This window comes from Calliphora vicina, chromosome 2 (assembly GCF_958450345.1).
Source record: "Calliphora vicina chromosome 2, idCalVici1.1, whole genome shotgun sequence".
Taxonomy (NCBI): domain Eukaryota; kingdom Metazoa; phylum Arthropoda; class Insecta; order Diptera; family Calliphoridae; genus Calliphora; species Calliphora vicina.
This window is the reverse complement of record NC_088781.1, coordinates 123,348,936-123,375,429: the sequence shown is the minus strand read 5'-3', so window position 1 is coordinate 123,375,429 and position 26,494 is coordinate 123,348,936. Positions and strand designations below refer to the sequence as shown.

The 26,494-nt window shown below is 29.9% G+C and overlaps 1 protein-coding gene and 1 non-coding gene across 6 annotated transcripts; both read right to left on the bottom strand.

Moving 5' to 3' along the window:
* Positions 1 to 1,685: 1,685 nt before the first annotated feature.
* On the bottom strand, positions 1,686 to 22,311 carry Atg18b (Autophagy-related 18b). Of its 5 annotated transcripts, none has more exons than XR_010575967.1 (5): positions 21,847 to 22,311; positions 4,065 to 4,801; positions 3,532 to 3,996; positions 3,106 to 3,469; positions 1,686 to 2,873 (listed from the first exon to the last, which is right to left on the bottom strand). XR_010575967.1 is itself a non-coding variant. In XM_065500968.1 (5 exons), exons 1-5 carry the CDS (start codon positions 21,897 to 21,899, stop codon positions 2,770 to 2,772), a joined length of 1,644 nt encoding a protein of 547 aa, XP_065357040.1. In that variant the 5' UTR covers positions 21,900 to 22,311; the 3' UTR covers positions 1,686 to 2,769. The 5 variants fall into 5 exon arrangements, 3 of the variants coding, with proteins under 3 accessions (XP_065357040.1, XP_065357042.1, XP_065357041.1); XR_010575966.1 differs by having other exon boundaries at positions 1,686 to 2,870; positions 21,847 to 22,310; XM_065500968.1 differs by having other exon boundaries at positions 3,185 to 3,469.
* Positions 7,851 to 7,990, bottom strand: LOC135952761 (U4 spliceosomal RNA). The gene has a single exon (XR_010576124.1). It is a non-coding gene; the product is annotated as a U4 spliceosomal RNA (small nuclear RNA).
* Positions 22,312 to 26,494: the final 4,183 nt, after the last annotated feature.

Here is a 26,494-nt window from a genome sequence, read left to right as displayed (position 1 = left end):
TTTAACTAATCTTGAACTACGTTTTGGGTCGTTGTCCTGCTGGAATGTCCATATTAATGGCATATTTTCCGATGCATATGGAAGCATTACGTTTTCCAATATGTCCCTATACCCACTAGCATTCATGGTATCTTCTATTCGGAATATCGGACCAACACCATTCCATGAAAAGCAACCCCAAACCATTATGTTTCCCCCGCCATGTTTTACCGTCTTTTTTGTAAATTTAACGTGGAATTCTTTTCCTTTTGGTCGGCGTACATTTCTTTGGCAGTCGTTTCCAAACAAATTTATTTTTGTTTCGTCGCTCCATAAAATATTTCTCCATTTTTTTTCGCCTTCACACCCGGACCATTGTAAGTGCTCTTTAGCAAATTCTAATCTTGTCTTGATATTTTTTTGGCGCATTAGTGGCACTTTTCTGGCAATTCTTCCCGGCAATTTAGCTTGTAAAAGACGACGACGAACTGTTTGTGGACTGATTTCGTTACATAGCTCCGCAGAAATAGCTTTCGATGATATGAAAGGGTCTTTTTTAACCATAAGGACGATCCGCCTATCTGTTTCTGGACTGGTTTTCTTTGGTCTACCGCGAGTTTCTCTTTTTTGTTTTTTAGATAAAGCATTTTGGACAAAATGTAAAGATCTTCCTATGCTCTTTGCTATTTCCCGTAATGATTTTCCTTGATTTCTCATCGTTTGAACAATTTTTTTCTCATCTTCGGTACAATGATGATTTCGTCCCATTTTCTTCAAAAGAGTCCTATTTTTTATAAAATTGTTGCTAAAATTTAAAATATACTTACTGTTTCACGTAAATAGGAACAAAAAATTGCACAAAAAAAAAATTGTATATAAACAAATTACAAATTACTGATGTGTATCTATTTTTATGAGCAAATAATTTTTTGTAATTCAAATAAATTCGTTTTTAAAAATCAACATGAAAGCAAATAGTTGCCAGATTTTTGACTGACATGACATTGCCAGATAGAAATTTTAATAATATGATGTATTCTTAACGCTTGCAAGGAAATTTTCAATGTTACCGCCATTTAAATTTTTTCCAATTAGGTGTATCTATTATTTTGAGCAGATGTGTAGATCAAAAATCGAGGTTTTCCCGGTTTTTTCCTTATATCTCAGCCATTTGTGGGCCGATTTTGTCGATTTTAAATAGCAACCGAGCCGAAATTACAAACGGAATGACCAACTTATATATACCCTTGCCACTCATGGCGAAGGGTATAAAAATCTAAATAAAAGTTTAATTTTTTTTGTGGAATTTTGTTCAAGTTTGTTCAGAGTGTAATTTTCCATTTTTTTGAAATGAATAACCTTTATGAGTCTATACGCATTTTTAATTTTTTACATTAAAAACTAAAAACTGTGTAATGGTATCAAATTATTCCTGCACTGTACTTTTTAACATGAAACAGTATAAAAAAAGTAAGATCGATCGTATCATCTCTTCCATGGCTGAATTAAACAATACAAGTGAAATCTTCCTGCCAAGTTAAAATATGATTCTGAAAATTTAAATGAAAGTGATTTCGATACTTGTAGTGTTTTTGCAAAAATCTTGTAGTTTTTACTATGAATCGTGATTTTTTGTTAATATTTTAATATAAAATTATGGATTTTCCATATACATATCTCTTGGAAATAAAAAATACTTTAACAAGTTTCTCTTTTGCTTCTTCGTCCTTCGTGTTTTTTTATGTTTATTTTTACTCAATACTCTTTATAATTTCACATGTTTTTAGTTTTTTTTTTTGTTTGTTTATTACATATTACACAAGTATTTTGGGCTAAAAACTAAGTGTAAACATTTACTAATTAATAAATTATTTATTTTACATTTATAAGGTACATATGAAGAGTTTTTATTTTATTTAAATTTATATCAATTGAATATTAATATTTTTACAAAGAAACAAATTTAGTTAAACGAAGTTTATATAATTAGAAAAATAAATTGAGATTGTCTTAAGTAATTGAAGAGATTGAAGGTTGAAGGGAATCTTTAGAAGGTGTTTAGTCTAAAACTTTAAGCTTTAGAAACCATTTTGGTTGTAAAACCGAGAAAGTAGGAAGCCAATTATAAGTTTTTATAAATATATATTTTTGTTGAATAAATTTTTATAATTATCTTATTTGCATTACAGATAAGAGAGTATTTTTTTTGTTGTTAATGTTATGTATTATCCATAGTAAGTAATAATATAATTTATAATTAATTTCAACTAATTTGAACTTTTCTTTAAAGTGTTTTTTTGTTTTTTTTATTCTTTGATAAAAATTTTCCAACATAAAAAACAAAGCTTAATAAACTAATAAAATTGCTGTTTGTTATATTAAATGCTAATAAAATAAATTAAACTAAATTTTTTTCTTTAAATAAGTAAAATAATTTAAGGTTTGATTCAGAAAAACGAGAAATAATTCTGTATCAAAGCCTAAATGTTTTCAAAATACAAAACAGGCTCAACCAAAAACCTTTTCTTTAGGTATGACAAATTTTGTTTAGTAGCATTTATTTTTTTTAAATCTTAAACTTTTTTTTAAATATTTTAAGTATTTTAATACTTGTATAGTTCTTTTTTTAATGTATTTTTACATTTTTTTAAATTTTTTTGGGAGGAGATTTTTCTGTGTAAATATTTTAAAATTTTTTTAAATTCTTTTTTTTTAGGTTATGTTTATAAAAATCCATTATGTCATGTTTAGATCCTTGAAACGCTGAGCCTTGTTGGCAGGGTTTTTGTGTCAATCTTTGGCTGCTATGGCTACAGGAGGAAATTGTCGCTCATCGTACAGCTTAGAAGGCGTGTCAATGGCATCACAGAGTTTTCGAAATTTGGCAGAATCTGCTGGAGGAAAATAATTACTCACAATTTAACAAATAAGCTTAAATGGCTGATGTTATAATTAATACATTAACAAAATTTTATCAAAATTTAATTTTCTTTCTTTGAAATTTATATGAATTCGTTACCGAAATATGAAGGTAATATTTAACAACAAAATTATTAAACAAATTTTGAATTTTAAAAAAAAAAAATCTCTTAAACTCTATAGACCAATTAAAATACAAACACTAACCTTAGTTATTGCAATGAAATTATATGTTTGTTATTCCCTCCATAAGTGATAAAATAATGAAAAAATTAGGTCTTAATACCTGTCAAAGTAGCATTCACCGTTTGTTCAGAGCCCTTCAGAATGCTAGCATACGAATTGTCCGCAGAAGGTTCAGGATTTTCAATTATTACACTAACACTGCTCAGTGAACTAGATTTGCTGTGTGGAGAGGGCGTTGAGGATGTTGAATCCTTGGAATGCTGCGATTCAGCCGCTGAAATGGGAGTTTTATCGGCTGAGAAACCGGAGGAGGGATTTGTAGTGGGTGTGGAGGGTAACAGGCCAGATAGAGATATTTTATCCATGCTATCGCTAAGGTTTAGTTCTAAAAAACAAGAATTTACATGAAATTAAAATTTTTTGATTGAAATTATAACCATTACTTACCTATAACACCTTCCAAAGTATAACGTAAATCATGAACATGCAATAGTTTACAGGCTCCACCCTTTTCACTATTAAAATCGTACACATAAAGGAAACCATCTTCACAAGCCATTAGCAAACGCAGTTCCTTTTGTATGCGTGACAAACCGCAAACATGTTTAAGACCCGGTTGGCCTAATACTGCCGTAGCGAAAGCTCTGTCTTGGGCCAAGACATCGCCTATCTGTGAAGGTATCAGATAAGAGGAGACCGCTTTGGATAGATAGCCACTCATGGACCAGGAATTATTTGAAGTTGTTGTTGAGGCAGGTGTTGGATTAGTGGAGGGATTTACAGCAGCGGGAGTTTCAGTTGTAGTTGTACTGTTAGCAGCACAATTTGCAGTAGTTGTGGAAGAAGCCTCTTCTTTAGTGGTAGATGTGGAAGGAGAAGAAGTTGCATTAAGTTTTTTGGAATCATCACAAACTAAAAATTTTATTAATTAATATGTAGTTTAAATTCTAATAAATATTTCTTGATTTTTCCCCACTTACCTATACTTGATTTTCTCTCTGCTGCCTCCACTGCCTTTACATCTATCTTAAATATATGCACTGTCTCCGTATTTGAAGAGGCGCACAAGAAATCTCCTGTTGTGGAAAACACCAGCGATGCTATTCTCACACATCGTTTAACGCCTCGTCTAAACTCTTGCACTCTTTGGCCATTTTTAACACAAAACACCCGTATCACAGTACCACGCTCCGATGCTGTTGCCAGCATAGTGCCATTCGGTGAGAAATTTAAGGCCGACAAAGCCGTATCGTGTGCCTTAATCGTTAGACCTGTTTTTAGTTTATTCGCATTGAAGATCCGTAACTCGCCGCTGGTGGTGCAAATGGGAAATGCCAAATGTGAATTCAAGGATAGTGAACACAAACCATACTCATTTGGTGCTATATTCTCGATGGAATGTAAGATTTTCATGTCGCGTATATCGTGAATATGTATGCTTTCCGCCAGGCAAACAATCAAACGAAAACGATTCATACGCACACACAATATGTCCGAGGGATAGACACAATTGCAGATGTCCTGTTTCTTTTTGAAATGCAGCATCTTCAAGCAGTTGGGTTTTTGTTGAGTGACCAGCACTACTAGGGAACTATTGAATAGCCTCTCGACAATGCGTATTTGTTCTGTGTTCTCCTTGGCGAAAATCTCATCAATCTTATCGCATGCATTGATCGTAAACAAACGAAAGCCATTTTTGCTCAATACCGATATGGAACTGGAATAAGAGAGAAGAAAAGAGGGGAAATTAGTGGAGAAAAAGAAATTATAGTATATCGCCACCTTAAATGTTTACGGACGTAACAAAACTACACTATTTTTTTACAGGAGAAGCAAAAAAACATTTTAAAATCAATAATAATTAAGTGTTTTTCGCTTTTATTGGAATTTCTTTAAAGTTGAGTTGCCATTCTCTCACAACCTTGGAAGTGTGCTTTCGGTCGTTGTCTTGCAAGAAACGATAGTTGTCTTGTATACCCAAATTAGTGGCGCTAGCTTTCAAATTTTCTTAAAAATATTCAAATAACTAAATTTGTCCATCGTCGTTTCCACAAAGTTGAGACTTCCCACATCTCCAACCACAACCGTGTTTCACAGTTGCTTGTTTTCATTTCGCAATCCAGAATACCAAAAATATTAAATCTACTTTCATCAGTAAAAATAACTGTTTTTCAGAAGTCGTTACTTATATATTTTTTGGCATTATCTAAACGTTATTTTATATTGTTTTTTGATATAAAGGGGTTTTTACATGGAACACATGCCTTATGTTTATTACGATGCAGAAAGTTTCCGTTTGTGCGCTTAAAGTAACGTTTTCATCTTTTTTATTTTTTTTTAGTTTTTCAATAACTGATGGGACTTTCTTTTAACCTTACTACCTCTATTGGGTATCGAATACGCCGGTTTTTTTTGTAAATTCTGTGGAAACCTTTTCCCAATCTTTCGTTAAAATTGACTTAAGATACTGAATAGATGACGGATTTGCTTTTTGTACTTGTATCTTTATATATGGCCACAAGTGATCAATAACGTTAAGATCGGGAGATTAAGGAGGATGCTCCAACTTTGAATTAACGTTATATAGCAGCCCCTCCCTTATCAACAGAGATGAATGCTTGGGGTCATTGTCATCCACTATCCAGATGCAACTTTATTCCGTCCATGAACATTAACCTACCAACACCATTTGCCGACATGCACCCCCATACCATGACCAATCAGCCGCCATGTTTGACAGTTGCCCTTAGATTTGTTGTGGCCAAAGCAGAATCAGGTTTGCACTTGGTACTTGAGTGAATAATCCAGCCTTTTCCTGATATTAACCTGGCTAACAAATGGTACAAATCATTTCTTTTGAAACAACGACGAATGGCGTTTCTGGATGAACATCAAACCCAGTGTTGCCACTTCATGTGTAATTACACATATTGTGTGTAATTTTAACTTGGATGTGTAGCCCATGTGTAATTGAGTGAATGTGTAATTCATGTGTAATTTTAAATTCCAATTATATCCAAAATAAATTGTCAATGTTTGTCTTTTATCTATATTTTGGATTTTAATTGAATTATGGATTGTTCAGATTTCAAAACCGACTGAAATAAATATGTACGTTTATATGAGGGAATAGCTACTATCCTATATTTTACTCCTATACTCAGTATAATGGAATTATATGTATGAAGATATGAATCTAGTTTGAACTAAATTAACATTAAGGTTTGCAGAAAAATACGATAAGTAATTTGGAGATTGCTACGTTTGGTTTTCCAAGTGGACATTTCGCCGTTTGTGATAGTTTTGTTTGCGTAATATAGGTAATAGAAACTAAATTTTGGTTTATATTAAAGACTTTTAATTCCAACATGAAAAAAATATAAAATAACAAATAGTATTCAATAACTATACATTTTTACAAGTTATTAAAAATTGTTATTGGAAAAACGTTAATTTTCAAGATAACCCAAAATCGAAAATTTTTATTTTTATAATTTTAAATTGTTTATAGAATGAGGGTAGCGGTATTTACAGATAACGATATAAACTATTATATCGGTTATTTCGGGGTAACGTTAGCCAATCTTAACAGAAAAAACAAGAACGTAGGAATTTGTGTGAGAAATTTTTTTTTACAAATTGGTACTAGTTATTTTTTGTGTGTGTTTTAAATAATAAACAATAAAATTGACTTACTATTTACTATTTTGGAAGCTTTATTTCAAATTTATAACTACAAATTTTAAAAATATAAACGTTACAAGATTTTACTGGTAAAGTATTTACTCTAAAGGAAAATGATCAGAGCTATAATTTTTAAACAAATACTAAAAAATAATTATCTTTGAAACTGAAAACAAAACTGATTTCAAAGCACTTTATATAAAATAGGAATAAATTCAAATTCGAAAGCAAACAGTGTGCTATTTTTTAAATATTGTTAAATTTTTAATACAAATGTAACAATTTCCAATGGAATAATCTCCGAATGAACATTGATAATATTTGTTAAAAGCGTATTTGGGATTGACATATTTGACTGATCTCAAGAATTCATTAAATTAGAAAAGTTCATTAAAAAAAAGAGATTGCTAACCTTCTTTTAATACCCTAATATATCCAATTCCTGGATAAATTAAAATCACCGCAAGTGAAAATTGTCCATTGACAATAAAGTGATCGTATTTGGTCCAAACTGTGAAAAACCTTTTATATTCATGACAATTTTAGACAATTTCTCCTATTGAAATCACGAAAATTTATTTACATGTGTAATTTTTTCTCGTATGTGTAATTTAGGTATGAGGCATGTGTAGTTTATAATTTTCTTGGTGGCAACACTGATCAAACCGCTTTATATTTCAGCATTTCTTATCGCTTATTTCAAACATTTCAGTAATTAAAAAAAATTAATGCAATAATTGTTCTCAAAGCTTGCTTGTTCAAAAATAATAAAAAACCGTGTATTTTTTTATCCCATTATAACAGTAAAAATAAAAAACAAAGTCATTTCGTTTGCTAGCATATTGGAAAATAATAAATAGTATTTATTTTCTTAATTAAAATATTTTATCGATCGAAACTTATGTAAATTAAACAAACGTTATTCATTTAGATTTCTAAAAAAATTTAAAGATTTCGAGCCGAATTTCGCTTTCCCAACATTTTTCTAAAAACTCCAGCAAACTAAATCTTGCCATCGTCAATTAAAAAAACACCGATTTCGTTGTATTTTCCTATTTAAAATGAAATTTATTTATATACAAGCCCTCTCGGGCTTCCAAAAATTGCCGTAGTGGACGGTATTTCACGTCCCCATGGCGGGGTATTGGTTAAAGTTTTCAACTAGCAATAATCGCACCTCGGTAGAACCTCATTGGTTACGATATCGCCTCTGCGCAAAGCTAATTTTTTCACTCACAACCTCAACACTATATATATTTTATAAAATCAACTCAATGGGAATTATAAGCGAAAATTTTGTGTTTAACTAAAATGAAAAAACCATCATCACACACAACAACAAACAACACATATTTTAGGGATGAAAAATATTTAAAAACATGGAAAAGTAAAAAAAAAAAAGTTAATGCATAACATAAACACACGAACACACGTTAAATATGGTTGTTTAAAAGAAACAGCTGTATAAAAGGAACAACAACAACATGAAATATAAATAGCAAGCAACAACACAAAACAGCTGAGTTTAGTAAAAGTATAACAACTACATGGATTTTGTTAGTGTTTTTAATGTATGTATGAATTTGTTTTTGGAATTAGTACTTTTTTTATTTTAGCACTGTGCTAATTGTATTATGACAGCAAGAAAACTGGTTTTAGTTTGTTGTTGTGCTTTATTATTGTATGGAGTTGTTGTAGTTTGATGGTTATTCTTTGGTTTGATTTTTTTTCGCATGTGATTGTTCGTTTTTATTTAATTTATTGTGTGTTTAATTTTTAAAATATGTGATTTGTTTTATATGTATTTTGTTTAGATTCCATACTATTCCATATTAAATGTATTTATTTAATTCTATCTACTACTATTTATTAATTGCTTTGTGGGAAGTAGAGAAGTGACAAGGGAGTAAGTGGAGGTTATCATTGTGGGCTTGTGGTTGGTTATAATATGGGTAAGGAGGCCAATGTGCACGAGTTAATAAGTAAAATAAATACTGTGAGCTTCATAAATAAGAAGACACTACAGTTGTGGACAATCTGAATTTACAGCAGTTTTTAATCAAAATACATACAGTCACACAGATAATAGTACCCCTTAAAAATTCTTTAATTTTCCAAAAAATAGTGATATTTAAAAAAAAGTAAATAAACCAAACATTTTTAAATGAACACAAATATTTATTTCAATATTTAAAATTAAAAACTTCAATTTTATAAAAAACACGAAAGCCTATTTCATAGATAATTATACGGACTCTAAAAAAAAAATTTAATGTACAAATTACTGCCCTCAATCGATTACTCCAAGGTGCATTTAATAAGGTGCCATCGGCAGCACAGCTGATTATAGAAATAGCACGCACAAATGTCAAACTACATATATAAAAAATATTCGCCCGTACGCCCGTATGTCAAACTCTATATATAAAAAATAAGTGAATTCGCCTGTATTTATTTCAATTCGCCACTGCTGTCACCTTGTTAAATACGCCTTGGATTACTCATTGAAAATATGTACTTGTTTTTTTGTGTCAGACGTTATTTGATTCCACTCATACACCAAGTCATTTTTAAGTTCCTGGGGCCAAATTACCGCATTCGATATTGAGTAAAATTGATCGTAATTTTCTTATTTTAGATTATGGCATTCGATATCGAGCAAGAAATTTAGTACATTTTATCATAATTTCGATATCGAAATCATTTTTCGATACGATAGCTCATTCGATCACGAATGCGGTAATTTGGCCCCTGTTTATTTCTGTAATTTTTTTTTTCGAATGCGCCGTTCCAATTCATCCCATAAATGCTCTATGGGATTCAGGTCTGGTGAATGCGGAGATGAATGGTGTTGTTTCGGGAGTTTATAGAGCATCCATTCTTTGACAACATACGAATTGTGCTTTGGGTCGTTTTTCTGCTTTTCAAAATGTCTAAATAAATAAATCGATTCATTCTTGTTTCCACAAATCGCATTCCACTACACTTAACTGTTGGAATGATCTTCTTCGGTTGCACATCTTCATTATGTTTGCGCCCAATTTGTATGTTACCCCTTCACAACCGAATAAATTGTACTTGCTTTCATTACTAAAAATCACATTCTCCCAAAAATCTTTTGATTTGTCCGCATCAGTTTATTTCGCTTATAAATGTTTTTTTCTTGGTACGCGGCTATGGAATCCACTTTTATCCGCAAAATGCTGTTGATTTAGGATTTTTACTAACAGCACTTTATATAAATTGCTCAAATCGTGAGGAACTTTTGGGTGGACTCCCAGTTTTTGGCTTGCTTGGGATTGAGACTCAGACATTTTTTTTACTACAGTCTGCACTGTAGACTTGGCACGTCTAACAATTTTAACAATTCCATCACTTCAAATAAGTTTAATTTGCTTTCATCGACCAAAATTACGTCTTCCCACCAATTTAAATTTGTAACCAATTATTTCTGCTTTTTAAATACTTTTTTCGGGCAATACGACCGGTTGAACCCTTCTTTTTTTAATGGTGCGATGTATTGTTGCTTCTGAAACTGTTGATTTTTGTAACGACCAAAAATATTGGTCCAACACCCACCTTAAAGTATACCGATCGACTTAGAATCACTTTCTGAGTCGATTAAAAGATGTCCGTCCATGTAAACCTTGTGCGCAAAGTACAGGTCGCAATTTTGAAGTTATTTCGATCAAATTTGGTACATATAATTTTTTCGGCCCAAGGACCAAGCCTATTGAAACTGGCTGAAATCGCTACAGAAATTGGACTTTATCAGTCATAAATGATTAATTTATATATGTATCTTCACAACTTCCGCTCCAAATATGTTTTATATATACAAAATTCATGTCACCAAAATTTGTTACGATCGGTCCATAATTAGTCATAGCTCCCATATAGACCCGCTTCCGAAAATCACTTTAACGTGCATAAAAAAATTTTGGTATACACACAAAAATCACATAAATCCCACGACATAATTTCATGGTGATCGGTCCATAATTGGTCATAGCTCACATATAAGGCCCACTTCCGAAAATCACTCACGAGTATAAATTATTTATATTTTAAAAGAAAAATGTTTTTGCTCATTTACTTGGTGTATCTTCGGATAATGTCACCGACAGTATTTGGTTTCATTTTTGGTAACTACTCCTACGATTAAATAATACTCTATGGTAGGTAACAATTGAAAAATGTAGCTCGAGTTTTCTGAGTCAATCGATTCTTAAGATCCATTAAATTTGTTTTACATGTTAACATCGATTGTAAAATAACTGCGGGACATTAGTTAAGTACAGAACTCGGCAGAAAACAATTTACTTTTTCTCTACATTTATTTTTAAAGTTTTTTTAAGGGTTTTTTAGTAGGAAATAAAAGAAATCGGCTGATTTAATTTTTATTATCGACTTTTTTTTTAATAACCTACTAAAAAAAAACCTTAAAAATAAAAGTAAATTTTTTTTACTTTTTCTGAAATTTGAGTGCCTAGAAACTGATTTTTTTGATATGTCGTTGTGGACATTGTTTTTCCTCATGCCAAATGCTATCGAAAAATCGATGGATGGCACAATATCAAAAAATGTTGGACTTACAAATCGACCTACCCTAATGTACAATACTTTCATAATTCATTATTTCGTGAACCACCATAATCAAGTCAAATATAAAGCTAAGCACGAGATCCCGAGTTCAACTCCCGGTTGAGGCAGAATTTTTTTTTATTATTTTTTTTTTTTTGTAATTACAATTATGTTTAATTAATTAAGTATATTTAATTTAATTAAAATATAATTTAAATAAATGTAAATTAAATCGATTTTTATTTGTGTGTGAAATCATTTGCTAAATTGTGGTGTGGGGAGTAAGGCGCTAGATTAACAAGTAGAAATGGCTGATGGGTGTATAAGCAAAAACCAAAGAGTACCTACCTAGATTTTTTGACCAATTTTTCTTCTTCTCACCAATTTTCTTTCACATTTTTTATATTCACCCAATTTTTTCACAAACATTTTTTTGAGCCATGAGGAAACAAATTCAACAGACAGACGGACATAGCTAGATCGATGGTCTTATACACTTTTTCTGTGTATAATATACAAAAAAAACGGCTTAATATACATTTTTTAAGACAAAAAACGATATAATGGTGTTACTTTTTAACATCCACTGTATATACATATGAGTTGATTTTGTGAAGTTGTGTATATGTTGTTATTTTAGTGATGATGATTTTTCAATAACATTCCCATATGAACTGGATCTGTTGTGGTTGTTTATAATGTGCAAAACAAATATAAAAATTTATTGTAATATGATTCATTTTGTTTATTATTTATTTGTTTTTTATTATTGGCGCAAAATATTGTGACGTTTATTTTTGCTAATTTGTAGAGGGGGCAAAATCCAACTTAAACAATTTCAAGACGACATTTATTTATTCATTCGTTCAATGGATATTTTATATTTTAGGTATAATGGATGATGAAATTATTGTTAATAATTTAGCAGATTAAGGGAATATTTTAATCACTGAGGACCGGTTTTTTACTTGAAGATCAAATGCCAATTAATAATCAGATTAGTTAATCTAAAAATAAATATAATCTAACGTTAATCCACTTTGAGGTTTTTGGTTTCTAGTTTAAACTTCGTAGTATTGCCATACTTTTTTTGTAGCTGGATATGGTTATTTTCTCAATACAAAATGGGACAAATTCATAAAAATCAGTTTAAATCAAAAAAAATCTATGTTCAAGTTTCTTAAATCTTCCTTAGCTTTCTTATGCTTAAAAAATGTAGAATTTTATACCATCATAGCGTCAAAGATCGCCCAGGTCATCCAAAAAAGTTTTAATCGGATGCATTACTCCATGAAGATTGTTGTAAAACTCAACAATAGCCTTCAAAAGAAAATCATTTTTGCACAAAATCATTACTTGCAATGAAAAATGGGTCCATTGCGATAACCCGAAGCGTAAGAGATCGTATGTGAAGCCCGACGAACAATCCGAATCAACACCAAAGCCAAATATCCATGACCACAAAGGGTCCTATCAATTATAAGCTGGCCAGACCAGCACATGTAACCTGTACCAAGCGCAACTGAATCATTTGCAGCGAGCATGTGCCGAAAAACGAACAGAATATGCGGCCAAATATGATATGTTGCAATACCTGTTAAAAAGTATTTAAAACAAGTAAGAAAGTATGGTCGGTCAAACCTTACACTAAGTAAAAGAGCAAATAATTTTTCTTTTAAAATTTCAATAATTTATATTTTTGAGTGATTTTCGGAAGTGGGCCTTATAGGGGGCTATGACCAATTATGGACCGATCACCATGAAATTAGGTCGTGTGATTTATGTCTATATTAAATTTAACTATGTTGAATTTTGTGTGTATACCAACATTTTTAAGCGATTTATGCACGTTAAAGTGATTTTCGGAAGCGGGACTATATGGGAGCTATGACTAATTATGGACCGATCGTAACAAAATTTGGTGACATGAATTTTGTGTATATAAAACTTATTTGGAGTGGAATTTGTGGAGATACGTATATAAATTAAACATTTATGACCAATAAAGTCCAATTTCGGAAGGACATTTGTATGGGGGCTAGGTGAAATAATGGACCGATTTCAGCCAGTTTCAATAGGCTTGGTCCTTGATATATTTCATAGAAATATCTTCAAAATTGCGATCATGAACAGTCAGCCAGCCAGCCAGCCGACCAGACGGACGGACGAAAATCGTTTAATCGACACAGAAAGTGATTCTAAGTCGATCGGTATACTTTAAGGTGGGTGTTAGACTAATTTTTTTGGGCGTTACAAACATCTGCACAAACGCATTATATCCTCCCCACTATGGTGGTGTAGTGTATAACTAGCTGACTTGTTTTTGTTGCTCGTCCATTGTAAGTAATTGGTTGTAATCTATAAACAGTATGACCTTTAATTTGATGTATTACACGGGCAAATAGCTTTAGCCGTTCCAGAGATATAGGTAGCCGAAGTCGCCAAACTGCCAAAAAATTGAGATTTCATAATTTTGAGGCGGCAGTGACACGGGTTAACATCTTCCAATTGTTCTCAAACTTTGGCAATCCTAATATCTGACAGAAAGAAACATTTTAAGGGGGTGCCCCCAAAAAAATATAAGTGATCACAGATCGAGCTCCTTTTCTTGATTAAACATTAAACATTGGCCAAGTTATTAGCGATTTTAAATATTTTGAGTTTTTATATAAAAAAATCGTGTTTTGTTCAGAAATATGAGTGATCACAGATCGAGCTCTATTTCTTGATTAAACGCTTATTGGCCAAGTTATTAGCGATTTTAGATATTTTGAGTTTTTATATAAAAAATCGATTTTTGTTAGATATATGAGTGATCACAGATCGAGCTCTTTTTCTTGATTAAATGCTTATTGGAAAAGTTATTAGCGAATTTTAGGTATTTTGAGTTTTTATATAAAAAATCGATTTTTGTCAGAAATATGAGTGATCACAGATCGAGCTCTTTTTCTTGATTAAACGCTTATTGGCCAAGTTATTAGCGAATTTAGATATTTTAAGTTTTTATATAAAAAATCGATTTTTGGCTAGAAATATGAGTGATCACAGATCGAGCTGGTTTTCTTGATTAAACGCTTATTGGCCAAGTTATTAGCGAATTTAGATATTTTGAGTTTTTATATAAAAAGTCGTTTTTTGTCAGAAATATGAGTGATCACAGATCGAGCTTTTTTTCTTGATTAAACGCTTATTGGCCAAGTTATAGCGAATTTAAGTTTTTATATAAAAAATAATTTTTGTTCATGAAAATTATTGATCACAGACCGATGTATTTTGCAGATTTATTTAATAAGTAGGCGTATTAGTGGACATAGACAATTTTTATTTATGTAAAAACTTTTGCGGACTATGTATGTATTGCGAACATTAAAAAAATGAGTTAAATCGGTCCAGGCGTCCTGAGATTTTAGATATATCAAAAAAAAAATGGCGTGGTCAATTTGGTCAAAAACAAGTAAGAGAGCTATATTCGGCTGTGCCGAATCTTATATACCCTTCACCAAATTATATTTTAAAATAAATTTTTTTAAATATTTTTAGGTAAACAAAATTTAATTTTTGTTTTTCAAAATTTTTTTTTTTGAAATTGTTTTTAATTTTTTTTTAAAAAATGTTTTCCAAATTTTTTTTTTTGGAAAAAAAATTAGGGTTAAAAAATATTTTTCCCGATTTTGACCCATTGTAGGTCCAACTTACTATAGCCTTATCTACATCGTTGCAATGGACTTTGAAATATCTTTCATTAGATATCCATATTGTCTATATTAAAAACTTAGTAATCCAGATAAAAAATAGGTCAAAAATCGAGGTTGTCCCGGTTTTTTGCTCATATCTCCGTTATGGACCGATTTTGCTGATTTTAAATAGCAAACTTCTCGAAAGCATGTCTGACAGAATTATTGAAGATTTGGATCCCGAAGATATCTGGGGTCTTCAGAAAATTGATTTCAACAGACAGACGGACAGACAGACAGACGGACATGGCTTAATCGACTCCGCTATCTATAAGGATCCAGAATATATATACTTTATAGGGTCGGAAATGAAAAATGTAGAAATTACAAACGGAATGACAAACTTATGTATATATACCCTTCTCACGAAGGTGAAGGGTATAAAAAACTGGCTAAATCGGTCCGGCCGTTCTCTACTGACGCAATTACCAACGAACGACATTTGATTTTTATTTATATAGATGAAGTGATTGAGAAGTTTTGCTTTACCCGCATTATAATCCAGCTTATCTCTCTGGTATACGCTTCACTTTGGAACAGAGTATCCGATATTGGCTTGATTCTTTCTTGACCACAAAAGATGATTAAAAGGTCATAGCTAACAATGGCCTATACTTTCAATAAATTTATATGGTACAACAAATGTTTCAAAATAAAAGCTAAAAATTTGAAAAAATTCCGCATTTATAAGTCATACACCCAATACTATTAAGATAGATGTTCACACGAATCACTGGGCCACAACATTTGGATGTAAATTTGTCATCAATGAATGGAAAGGAAGCTTTACTTATATAATTTCATGAAGTTAACTAAATTTCACCCATTAGAAATTAAATTTTAAATAATTTTGTATAGTCTCATTAAAATCACTTATTTCATACGTGAGGACAAACAAAAAAAGTGGATATTATTATGAATACAACAAAATGTGTCTGTTTACAGAACTTTAAACTATTTCAATTAAATATAATTAAAAAAACTCAAGTATATTACAATTGAAAATACTTATAATGAACAAATAAAAAAATACTTTCGTGTGAGAATGTATAAATGCATTTGATAGGAGTACACAAATTCTGTAAATATTTGAAAATATTTTTCAAACTTTTTGTTGAAAGGGCAGATTTACAACATTTGGGAATTTATTATTCTTCACTTAAAGAATCAAATATTTGAAAATATTTTTCTGATTTTAAAATAATTTAAAAAAAAAATCCTATAAAATTTTTTAAATTTTTAAACTTATTTTCGAAATTTTCGAGTCTGTCTAATGTTTATACTATTTATCGTAAATAATTTGTTTCTCATTGTGTGAAGTATTATTTATGGTAATTTCAAGTTAATTTCTGAAATTTATTTCTAACGTTTAAAACAAAATGACGTTTTAGCTATTATTCCAAAGTAAATTAAGTGTGTTGTTTGTAGACATTTTTATGGTATTGCCAATGATTGTGTTATTGAAAACATCATGGAGCAAAAATCATATGAAAACAAACGTGTTTTGCAAAAATAAATAAACAAATTTCACAACTATTGTAATAGAAAATAAAAATAGAAGTAGTAGTAGTTGATAAAAAACAAAATGCGTAAAAAAAAACACAAATAACTTAAAAACAATTCCGCTTAACAATGACAATGAAAAACGGTCAATAGCGAAGGTTAGAATGAAGGGAGAACAAGCAATTGGGAAGGAAATGATGGAAAAATACGTCAAATTGTCTGAGTGGTTCATTAAAAGGCGTGCAAACATTTAAATAGAGCATATTTACAATAGCTGTGTTCCTTGTTCTTGTTAGAATTATAGATTTTCACTCAGAATTGCTAAAGATAGAAAATATAATTAAAATATGCTAAATAATTGTCTGAGTTTTCATTAAAAGAACTTAAAAATTATAATAAAATTCAATAAATTTTCAGTTGCCTTACTACAAAATGTTTTTTACTATTTCTATAACTATTGAAAATTCTGTAAAGTGCGCGAACTTACTTAGCTTATTTTGTTTAAATGTTTTCTTATCAATATCGGTCAATGGTTTTTCTAATCAAACAAAAAGAAATTTGTTTACAATGAAAACAATTTAACTAACTTATTGTTTATTTATTCAAATTTTCTCTAGCCTTAAAAATATGACTGACTGACGTACATTTGATTAGAAAATTGATAAGTTTTGAAACTGAAAAATAAATTTAAATTGCCTATTTTTATGATACTACTTCCGGCTTTTGATTAAAACAATTCACTAAAATGAACATAATTTCCGTGTAAAACAGGACGAATCAATTATTTAGTTCCGTCGTGAGCTAATAAGACTAATTGCTTCTTTTATTACAGGACACTGCATATTGAAAACACTTGCTATAAGAATGGTCCTACGGTTTAACAACTACTGTAGAAGCTGTCAAAACGAAGAAGAGGAGGAGACTGTATCCCACCTATTCCGCCATTTCCCGGCTCTAACAAAATTGAGAGACGTTTTCTTGGAACCCCCTTACTCTCTTGTTTAGATGAGTTATCAAGGATAAATCTGAGACGCATCCATTGGAAACAACGGATGTCGAATAAGTATCCAGGTGTTGGAATCAGTTTTAAATGTACCCAAGAGAGCTGCTTGATGGATTGCTGCCCATGAAAACTAACCTAAATGTAAAGGTGGAAACAAATATAGATTTTTGAGGAAAATCAGATCCCGCAATTCTCAAAAAATTAAACAATCAGAATTCTCCTACTTTAAGGGAGATAACGAAAAAAAAACTTGAAATAGGTGATTGTGATGGTTAATTTGTGGACTCTGAATGAGAAACTCAAATTTTATTATGTATGTATATCTTTGATAAATCTAACACCGGCTTCGCATAAAAAAGTTTCCTTGACTGGCGGCCAACGGCAAATTTTGCTTGATTTTTGGCATACTTCACAGAATAATTTCAGACTACTTAGAACTAATTTGTGCAAAATTGTATCAGGATTGCCGCATAATCAAAATATTTTGTGACTTCTCAAACAGAGCAATTCAGATATAAGTCAATATAAGTAAAACATTTAGGTTGACTTGTTCCGAAATAAAATATATAACTTTTAACTCTAAACCACATTAACACGAAGTCTGGTTATGCCTTAACTAATATTATACTGTCGTTTAAAATTATTTTTGTATGAAAACTGTCGTTAACACATAACCAGACTTCGTGTTACTGTAAGTAAGCGAATTTATAAAACTTAACAAAATCTAAAAAATGTTTGACATTCCTGTATACTATTTAAAGAATTTTAGATTTTCCCATTTCACAAGTTTGTGAAATTTCTTATTGATTTTATTAAAATTATTTTACATTACCAAACAAATCATACTCGTATTCGTATAATTGAAAATTTCCTCTTGTCAACCAAAATTAAATAAAACATCTATCAGTAAGTAAGTAGCAAACATTTCTTATGTTAAACATTCATGATTGTTTGCTTGCATTATTACACAGCCAGGATTTGAACTACAGGTTATCAATTTGCACCTTAATTATACATACTACACCACAGCACCCACTTCCAATCTAAATATTATTTAATCATAAATATTGTGTGTACACATATTTTGATAAAAAGTTTATTCAACTTTCCGAATTGTTCAGTAATTTGTTCAGTCTTTGTTATTTTCTGCTATTTTTTATTTGTTTAAAGGTCCCACCAAAAACGGTTGTTTGTTGTTATTGATAATAATGAAATATTAAAAAGAAAACAAAAAAGGGAATATTTAAATGCATACATTGTTGCAATGTAAGTTCAATAGATTTCTTCTAATGTAAAAAAAAAGTTGAATGAACTGAGTGAGTTGAGGAAATAAGCTATTCATTCTAATTGAATTCTAAATAAACAGTGTATATTAAAAAGTGGAAATTTTCCAAAATGGATTTCCAATTTTATAAAGAAATGTTTTAGAACTAAATTCCAGACTTCAGACAAAAACAGAATTCTTTTTATAACCTGTCTAAATAATTTTGAAAAATTCATAATAACATTTCATATTTGAATACCCTTTCCTTCATAATCAATATTAATATTGTGGGTATTATAAAATATTGGAAATAGTAAAATATTGTAAAAGTTTTTTGCTGACTCTAATAACTAATAGTACTTACTATTTTCTAACTATTGTGCAAACAAAGCAAAATAATTTTTACGCTAATATTTCTAGTAAATATGCAATAAATCTCACGTTTGCAGATATTTCATAAATTTTGTTTTATTAATCCAGAATATCCAGTTGCTAGGTAATTTATTAGACAGTCTTACTATCCAACCTTGAGAAAGTCGGTTCATTTACCTGTTTCTTAAATACCTTTATTGTTTTAAACAAAAATTAGTAGACTGAGAATTAATTTACTTAGTATTGCAGCTATTTTAAGTGGTGAGCTGATTAGAAATGTTTTTTTTTTATAATTTCTATTCTATTTATTTAAAATAAAATTTCTTTGTTTGAAAAATGTTGTGAACAAACAAAAGTATTTGTTGTTATCGCACTACACGGTCGTAGGTACTTTGGTAATTAATATTTTACTATAGCGGGCAAGTACAGTGTTTCCGAGAATATATGTATATTTGGAAGTTTTTAAATCAGTATTTTTCACAAATCTAACGGCATAATATCTAATAATATAACCTATTTTAAGTATAGACTGGATCTTTGCAGACTATCCTTAAAGTTTCCAAGATTTCTTATCTATATAATTTCAAATATCCCTCTTGTATATCATGCAATAAAACTTCAACCAGTTTGCAGCTGAGGAGATCACAGTCTGAAGAAGACTGCTCTGGTTAGTTAGACTGAAGAATGACTTAGCTCGTGCAATATAAAATCAAACCCTCTTTTGAGAGCAATGCTCTTAGCAAAAAAAATCCAGTTTTACACGTCAAAAAAGGCCCTAGAATTTAGGTCCTAGATCTGTGGTCGGCATATACATAGTAATGTTGCATAAAACGAATTTTCGATTGTTTTTCTGTTCTCCTTTTGATAAATTTAACTTTTAGTTCGGTCCCTGGTAGCTACGATTTTCTAGGTCATTTAATGGATCATCTTTAGGCCCTTCTACTCTAATATAAGGTCGCTGACGCTTTGGTTATAGCTTTGAATTTAGAATAACTTTCAGTTAATTGGCACATATCAGATAAAGTAAGATTCACTTGGTCTGAATTGCATTTGCAGTGGCTTCCATAAACTATATACAGTTTAGCCAAATTATGTTCTTATTAAAGACAATCGATACCCCCAGTAGAGTTCCCCAGTAGAGATAAATGTTGTATTCGATCAACTGTTCGATGATGGTGCAATTTTTACTGATGGATCCAAGATGGACACTGGTATAATAGCGCACAGTAGGTCACATTATGTGCAACTGCCCGAGAATACAGACTCGTATATTTAAATGGCTAGGTAACAGATTAATAGATGAACTTGGGAGTGTTGCTGGCTGTAAATTGTGTAACATATTTTAAGGAAATTATACAGTAACTTTAAATCTGTGACCAATTTCTTCCTCTTTATGCAGATTTGGATCTATGACACTACCTTTCTTCTTCTTTCTTTTTTGTTATGTCCCCTTCATTCAGTAAGTGCATACTTTTTTTTCTATAGGAGTCTTGAAGGGAATCACAATGGACCCTTATGGTCTCCGAGTGGAAGGAAATCGATCCAATATTTAATTAAATTTGTCCTTTATATATATAATTTACGTTAAAATTACGCTGTAATTTTATACTTTTAATTTAGTTTTGACGCAAAAAATAAATAAATGACATCATATACACACAAACAAACGTATAAAAAAACCATCAGGTTATTGAAAACAAAAACTATAGCAAAAAACAGCAACAGTATTTAATTAAGTTGAAGCATTTTTTTATAAAACAAAGAAATATATTTGTTTAAATAAATAAATAGAAATACCTAATAAATAACAAACTTTTAAATAAAAAATAAACTGAAAAAAACAACAAAAGTGGTTAGTAAACAAAGACAAACCCCATCTTTGTGTAGAATGGGAGTGTGATGAAAATAAAAAAACAGCTGTTTTGTTGTTGTTGTTTGTTTTGTTTAGTTGTTAGAGTATGGGAGAAGGGAGTTAAAGAGTGGTGCGAAGATATTGAAAATTGCATAACCAAAAGAGAAAGAAGAATAACTTAATTATTACACATATACAAAGAGGGGTGGGCGGATGTAGCTGAATTTTAAAATACAACACAACAAATTTAACAAAATAATAAATGTTTGCAACTAAAATTATTAAATTTTAAAAAAGCTAAAACGCAAAAGGTTTAAATCAAATAATAATAAAATACGTGTTGTGTTGTGGAACTTTTTGTTAGTTTTCTTACATATTCATTCAATTATTTTCCCTTTTACTCGATATAGAAAATTAAATTTCTCACCTGTCGCAATAAAAAAACAACCCCTTTTTTAGTTGAAATAAAAAATATTAAATGAGGGGTTGGAATATCTATATACTATCTAAAACTATCTATTTTTTTCCTAACATCCTCCCTCCCTATCATTAAATATAATATTTGGTCAACACTTTAGATAAAATTATGACGTTTATTAAAACATTTACTTTTTTTTTGTTAAACAAAAATGACCTTAATTTTTTCGCATTTCAAATTTTTAAACTATCATGCATGCACTTTCAAGGTCTCTTTTGTAAAAATTTAGTTTAATAGACAAACCACTTACAGATTATAAATAATACACCAAATTAATTTATTACTTACGTAAAATCTTGATTAAAATTCATGATATATCCTTCGGCCATGATAGATGACATTCTGATTTTTAAACTTTTTTTAAATTTCCAAAATTAATCTGATTTTTTTTATGGAATTTTTTTCACAAAAATAAAATTGATTTTTATTTTTTTTATATACACTTGTAAAAATAAATTCAAAAATAAACACTCGTCGATTTCTCTAAAAATAATTTTTCCTTTTCTTTATTTAATTTGTTTGTTGTGTATGTATTTTAAAATTCTTCGATTTTTTCTATAAATATTCGATCAAATAAATATATGTGTTTATATAGATTAATATTTCTTTCTATGATGATTTTTTCTTTGTAATATAATAGTTAATTAATTATACAAAATTGTTTTTTCTCGTTTTTTCACTTGAAACTTTGTGTATAACAAAATAATTAACTTCACTTTTCTGCTGCACTTCTGTTACTAATAAATATACAACAAATATATATTTTTTGTATTTCTTGTTGTGCTAGCTAGTAATTTTGTTTTGCTTTTATTATTTTCATTCAGCATATTTTTTCAATTGATGATTTTTTTCGCTATTGTTTTTCATTATTATACCTCTCCCAATCATTTATTACGTTTCTATTGCGTATTCTCCTTCTTATCTATACTTTATGAGTTTTCTGTTTTTGTCTTGTTTTCTTCATTTTTGTTGTATTTTAAGCAGTGATGATAACATTTTTCATTAAAACCCGCTGAAAAGTTTATAAAAAAGTATAATATGTACACTGAAAAAAACGCATTCATTAAAACTAATAAATAGTTCAGCATTCATCGTTTTGAGATTTTTTTTAAAACAAGAAAAATTTTAAGAAGATTTATTATCTATCTATCATTAAATATGCGAAAGATTATATGATTTTATTTACATGTAACTATACTGTCCGTAATAATATTTTGGGGCTCAACAAAACCTGTATACATTTTAAATAAAATATGAATAGACGTATAATAACAGCTGTTTTTAATAATTTTTTTGGATCTATCTTAGTTTATTTAGTAGGAGTTATGGGAATTTAATAAATTTCTCATATATTTAGAAAATATCTGATCATATTGATAAAGTTCGTGAAGCATTCATTAAAAACAATTTAAATTTCGAACATTTTTACATATGCCTCTAGCTGCAAAAACGCTTTTTTTACTTGGTTTATTTATTACTGCAGCTAGCTACACACACGATCAAGTTTTTCTTGATAGTCTTTATAGCAGAGACCAAAAATAACTGTTATTAAATTTTTTGAGACTGAAATAAGAGTTATTGATAATAAATATTTTTTTTCGTTGCTCATAACTTTTATTTTCGATTTATATTTTTTTATTTTATTTGTGTACTTTGGATCTAATCTTTTTCCCTTTGGTCGCCTTACAAATGTTCTCCCATCACTGCCTCTTAAATTGTATTTGGATGACAGTATTCCATTTCTGCATCGACGACCAGTTTAAAGATCCCTGGCAAATATTGTAGACGAGCAGAACGGTTCTTTTAAGAAATGATTGGTTTTTTCACAGGACGATAGCAACCAAGACCAGCCTCATTTGCCCTGCGACTAACTGTTCGGGTACTTATTTCTAATTTTAGGCTATTAACAATCTCTCGAGGAGTTATTTTTGGGAATTTCTTGAAATCTCTCGCTATTAAATTATCTTGTCTAGGAGTAGTCTTACGAGGTCCTTCCACCTAAATGTTGAGTTTTTACAGAACCGGTCTCACGAAATTTCTTTATAATTTTTGAAACTCCTGATTTATTTATTGAATACTAGCTTGACCCGGTACGCTTCGCTACCCCTGTCGAAGTAAAATAAAAAAAATGTGAAAAGATTTTATAAGCAAATAAATGAATATAATTAATACCGGAATTTCTTGTTTGGGATTAATTGCATACTATGCAGTTGAAGGTATAAAAAATATCCACGACCACTTATCCACTCCCGCCCATTTTCAGCTATTCTATGTAAAATGATAAGAGAGCTATTCGGACAAAGTTGGAAGAATCTAGTAATTATAGATCTCAAGATATTTAGAAATAACTAATTACTTTGTATGGGAGGTGACTCACCCCGAGTTCCGATCCTTCCCATTTTTTTTATTAACTTCTTGCACTAATAAGAAATTAACTCATGAAGTTTGAAGCCTTTCACATTTACAGTTCTCCAGATATTCAAAAATAACTATTTACTTTGTATGGTAGGTGCCACGCCCACTAATTTAATACCGCCCATTTTCAGCCAACCATGTTAAATGATAAGGGTGCTATTCGGACTAAATTTCAAGACTTCCACAATTATAGTTCACCATATATTTGAAAATAACTATTTACTTTGTATGGGAGGTGTCACACCCCCTGTTCCGATCCGTCCCATTTTTAGTTAAACTTCAAACAGTGATACGAAATTGATTCGTATAAAGTTTGAATATATATAGTCACAATTTTAGTTCTGCAGATATTCGAAAATAACTGTTTACTTTGTATGGGTGGTACAAATTTTGCCCTCTTTTGTCCCTTTGTGGTCCAAGTTAAGTAAAACTATATAGTCTATTATTGCTTCCAAGTAAAGAAATATCTATATTCCAAATTTCAATCAAATCGGTGCAGCCGTTTATTCTTGATTGCTTAAGAACTAAAGGTACCAATTTTACCGGTTTTCCACCTTTAAATCTCTTTCTGATCCAAGTATAAAAAAAGATATAGCCTATTGACGCTTCCAAGTAAGGATCTATCTATGTTCCAAATTTCAATAAAATCGGTTCAGCCGTTTAGGCGTGATGCTCAAACAAACCAACAAAATAAACAAACAAACTTACAAAGACATTTATATATTTTTATAGATTCATTCATTCGTCACAGATACTTTTTTGTTTTAAACCAACTTTAATTAAAATCGTTTATTTTTATACCCTTCAGCTTCGTGAGAAGGGTATATATAAGTTTGTCATTCCGTTTGTAATTTCTACATTTTTCATTTCCGACCCTATAAAGTATATATATTCTGGATCCTTATAGATAGCGGAGTCGATTAAGCCATGTCCGTCTGTCTGTATGTCTGTCTGTCTGTCTGTCTGTCTGTCTGTCTGTCTGTCTGTCTGTCTGTCTGTCTGTCTGTCTGTCTGTCTGTCCGTCTGTCTGTCTGTCTGTTGAAATCAGTTTTCTTAAGACCCCAGATATCTTCGGGATCCAAATCTTCAATAATTCGGTCAGACATGCTTTCGAGAATTTTGCTATTTAAAATCAGCAAAATCGGTCCACAAATGGCTGAGATATGAGGAAAAAACCAACACAACCTCTATTTTTGACCTATTTTTTACATATATCTGGATTACTAAGACATTAATATAGACAATATGGATATCTAATGATAGATATTTCAAAGACATTTGCAACGACGTATATAAGACCATAGTAAGTTGGACCTACAATGGGTCAAAATCGGGAAAAAAATTTTGAACCCGAATTTTTTTTTTTAAAAAAAAAAAAATTTAAAAAAAAAAAAAAAAATTTTAAAATTTAAAAAAAAAAAATTTTTTAAATTTAAAAAAAAAAAATTTAAAATTTAAAAAAAAAAAAAAAAAATAAATTTAAAATAACAATCGAAAAATTTTTTTTTTCAAAAAATTCAAAAAACAACTGGAAAAAAAATTAAATTTTGTTTACCTAAAAATATTTAAAATTTTGAAGTATAATTTGGTGAAGGGTATATAAGATTCGGCACAGCCGAATATAGCACTCTTACTTGTTATTTTATAAGTCTTTTTTTTACAAATCTTAACTTTAGCTGGTTGTTGTTAACTTTGAAAAAAGCAATTATGCGGCGAAAGAAAAACTAGAAAAAGAAATTGTGAAAAATTACCAGAATTTAAAAATAAAAAATAACTGTAAACAGGATTGATTTGCATCGTTCTTTTAATATTATTTTCGTTTTACACTTCTTTTTTGCAGAAGTTTAAAAGTTTCCATTGTTTTGTCAGTAGCGAAATAGTGAATATTTTTAGTTTTGTTCCCTTTTTTCAGAATATAATTAATTATTATGTTGTTTGTTTTTCAGTTAATTTATATACAGTGGTGGCACCAATTTAAGACAAATACTTGAATTTTTTTCATCAACTGAATTTTAAGTGCGATAGAGACAAAATAAAGGACCTCTGGGTATGTAATTTATTATTAATGTTTTTAGTTTCTGAAAAATGTTTGGAATAATTGGTAAAACATATATGGTAAAAAAGATATGTGGAAATACGTTGATCCACCCACCCACCTCAGCGAACATCCGCTGTTAATAACATGATATGACCGAAACTAATGGAACTAAAAATACGAAATTTGGTCCGAATATTTTATAATAAAATTATAATGATATAAATGTGAGAAAGAAAATATGTTGTTTATTTAAAAGTTGTAGAAAAATTTTATGAGTTCATGGTGAATATGTATGAATTGATTGACACGGTCGAATAAAACACACTTACTTACTTGTGTGTTAAAACAGTCCTCATGCATACATATTTGTGGAAATATTTGAAAAAATAATTGACAATTAATTACATAATTTAGCAAACAATTTTTGTCTTAAATTCCTGGCCACCACTGTAAATAAAACTATACAAGTGTAAATAAATAAAA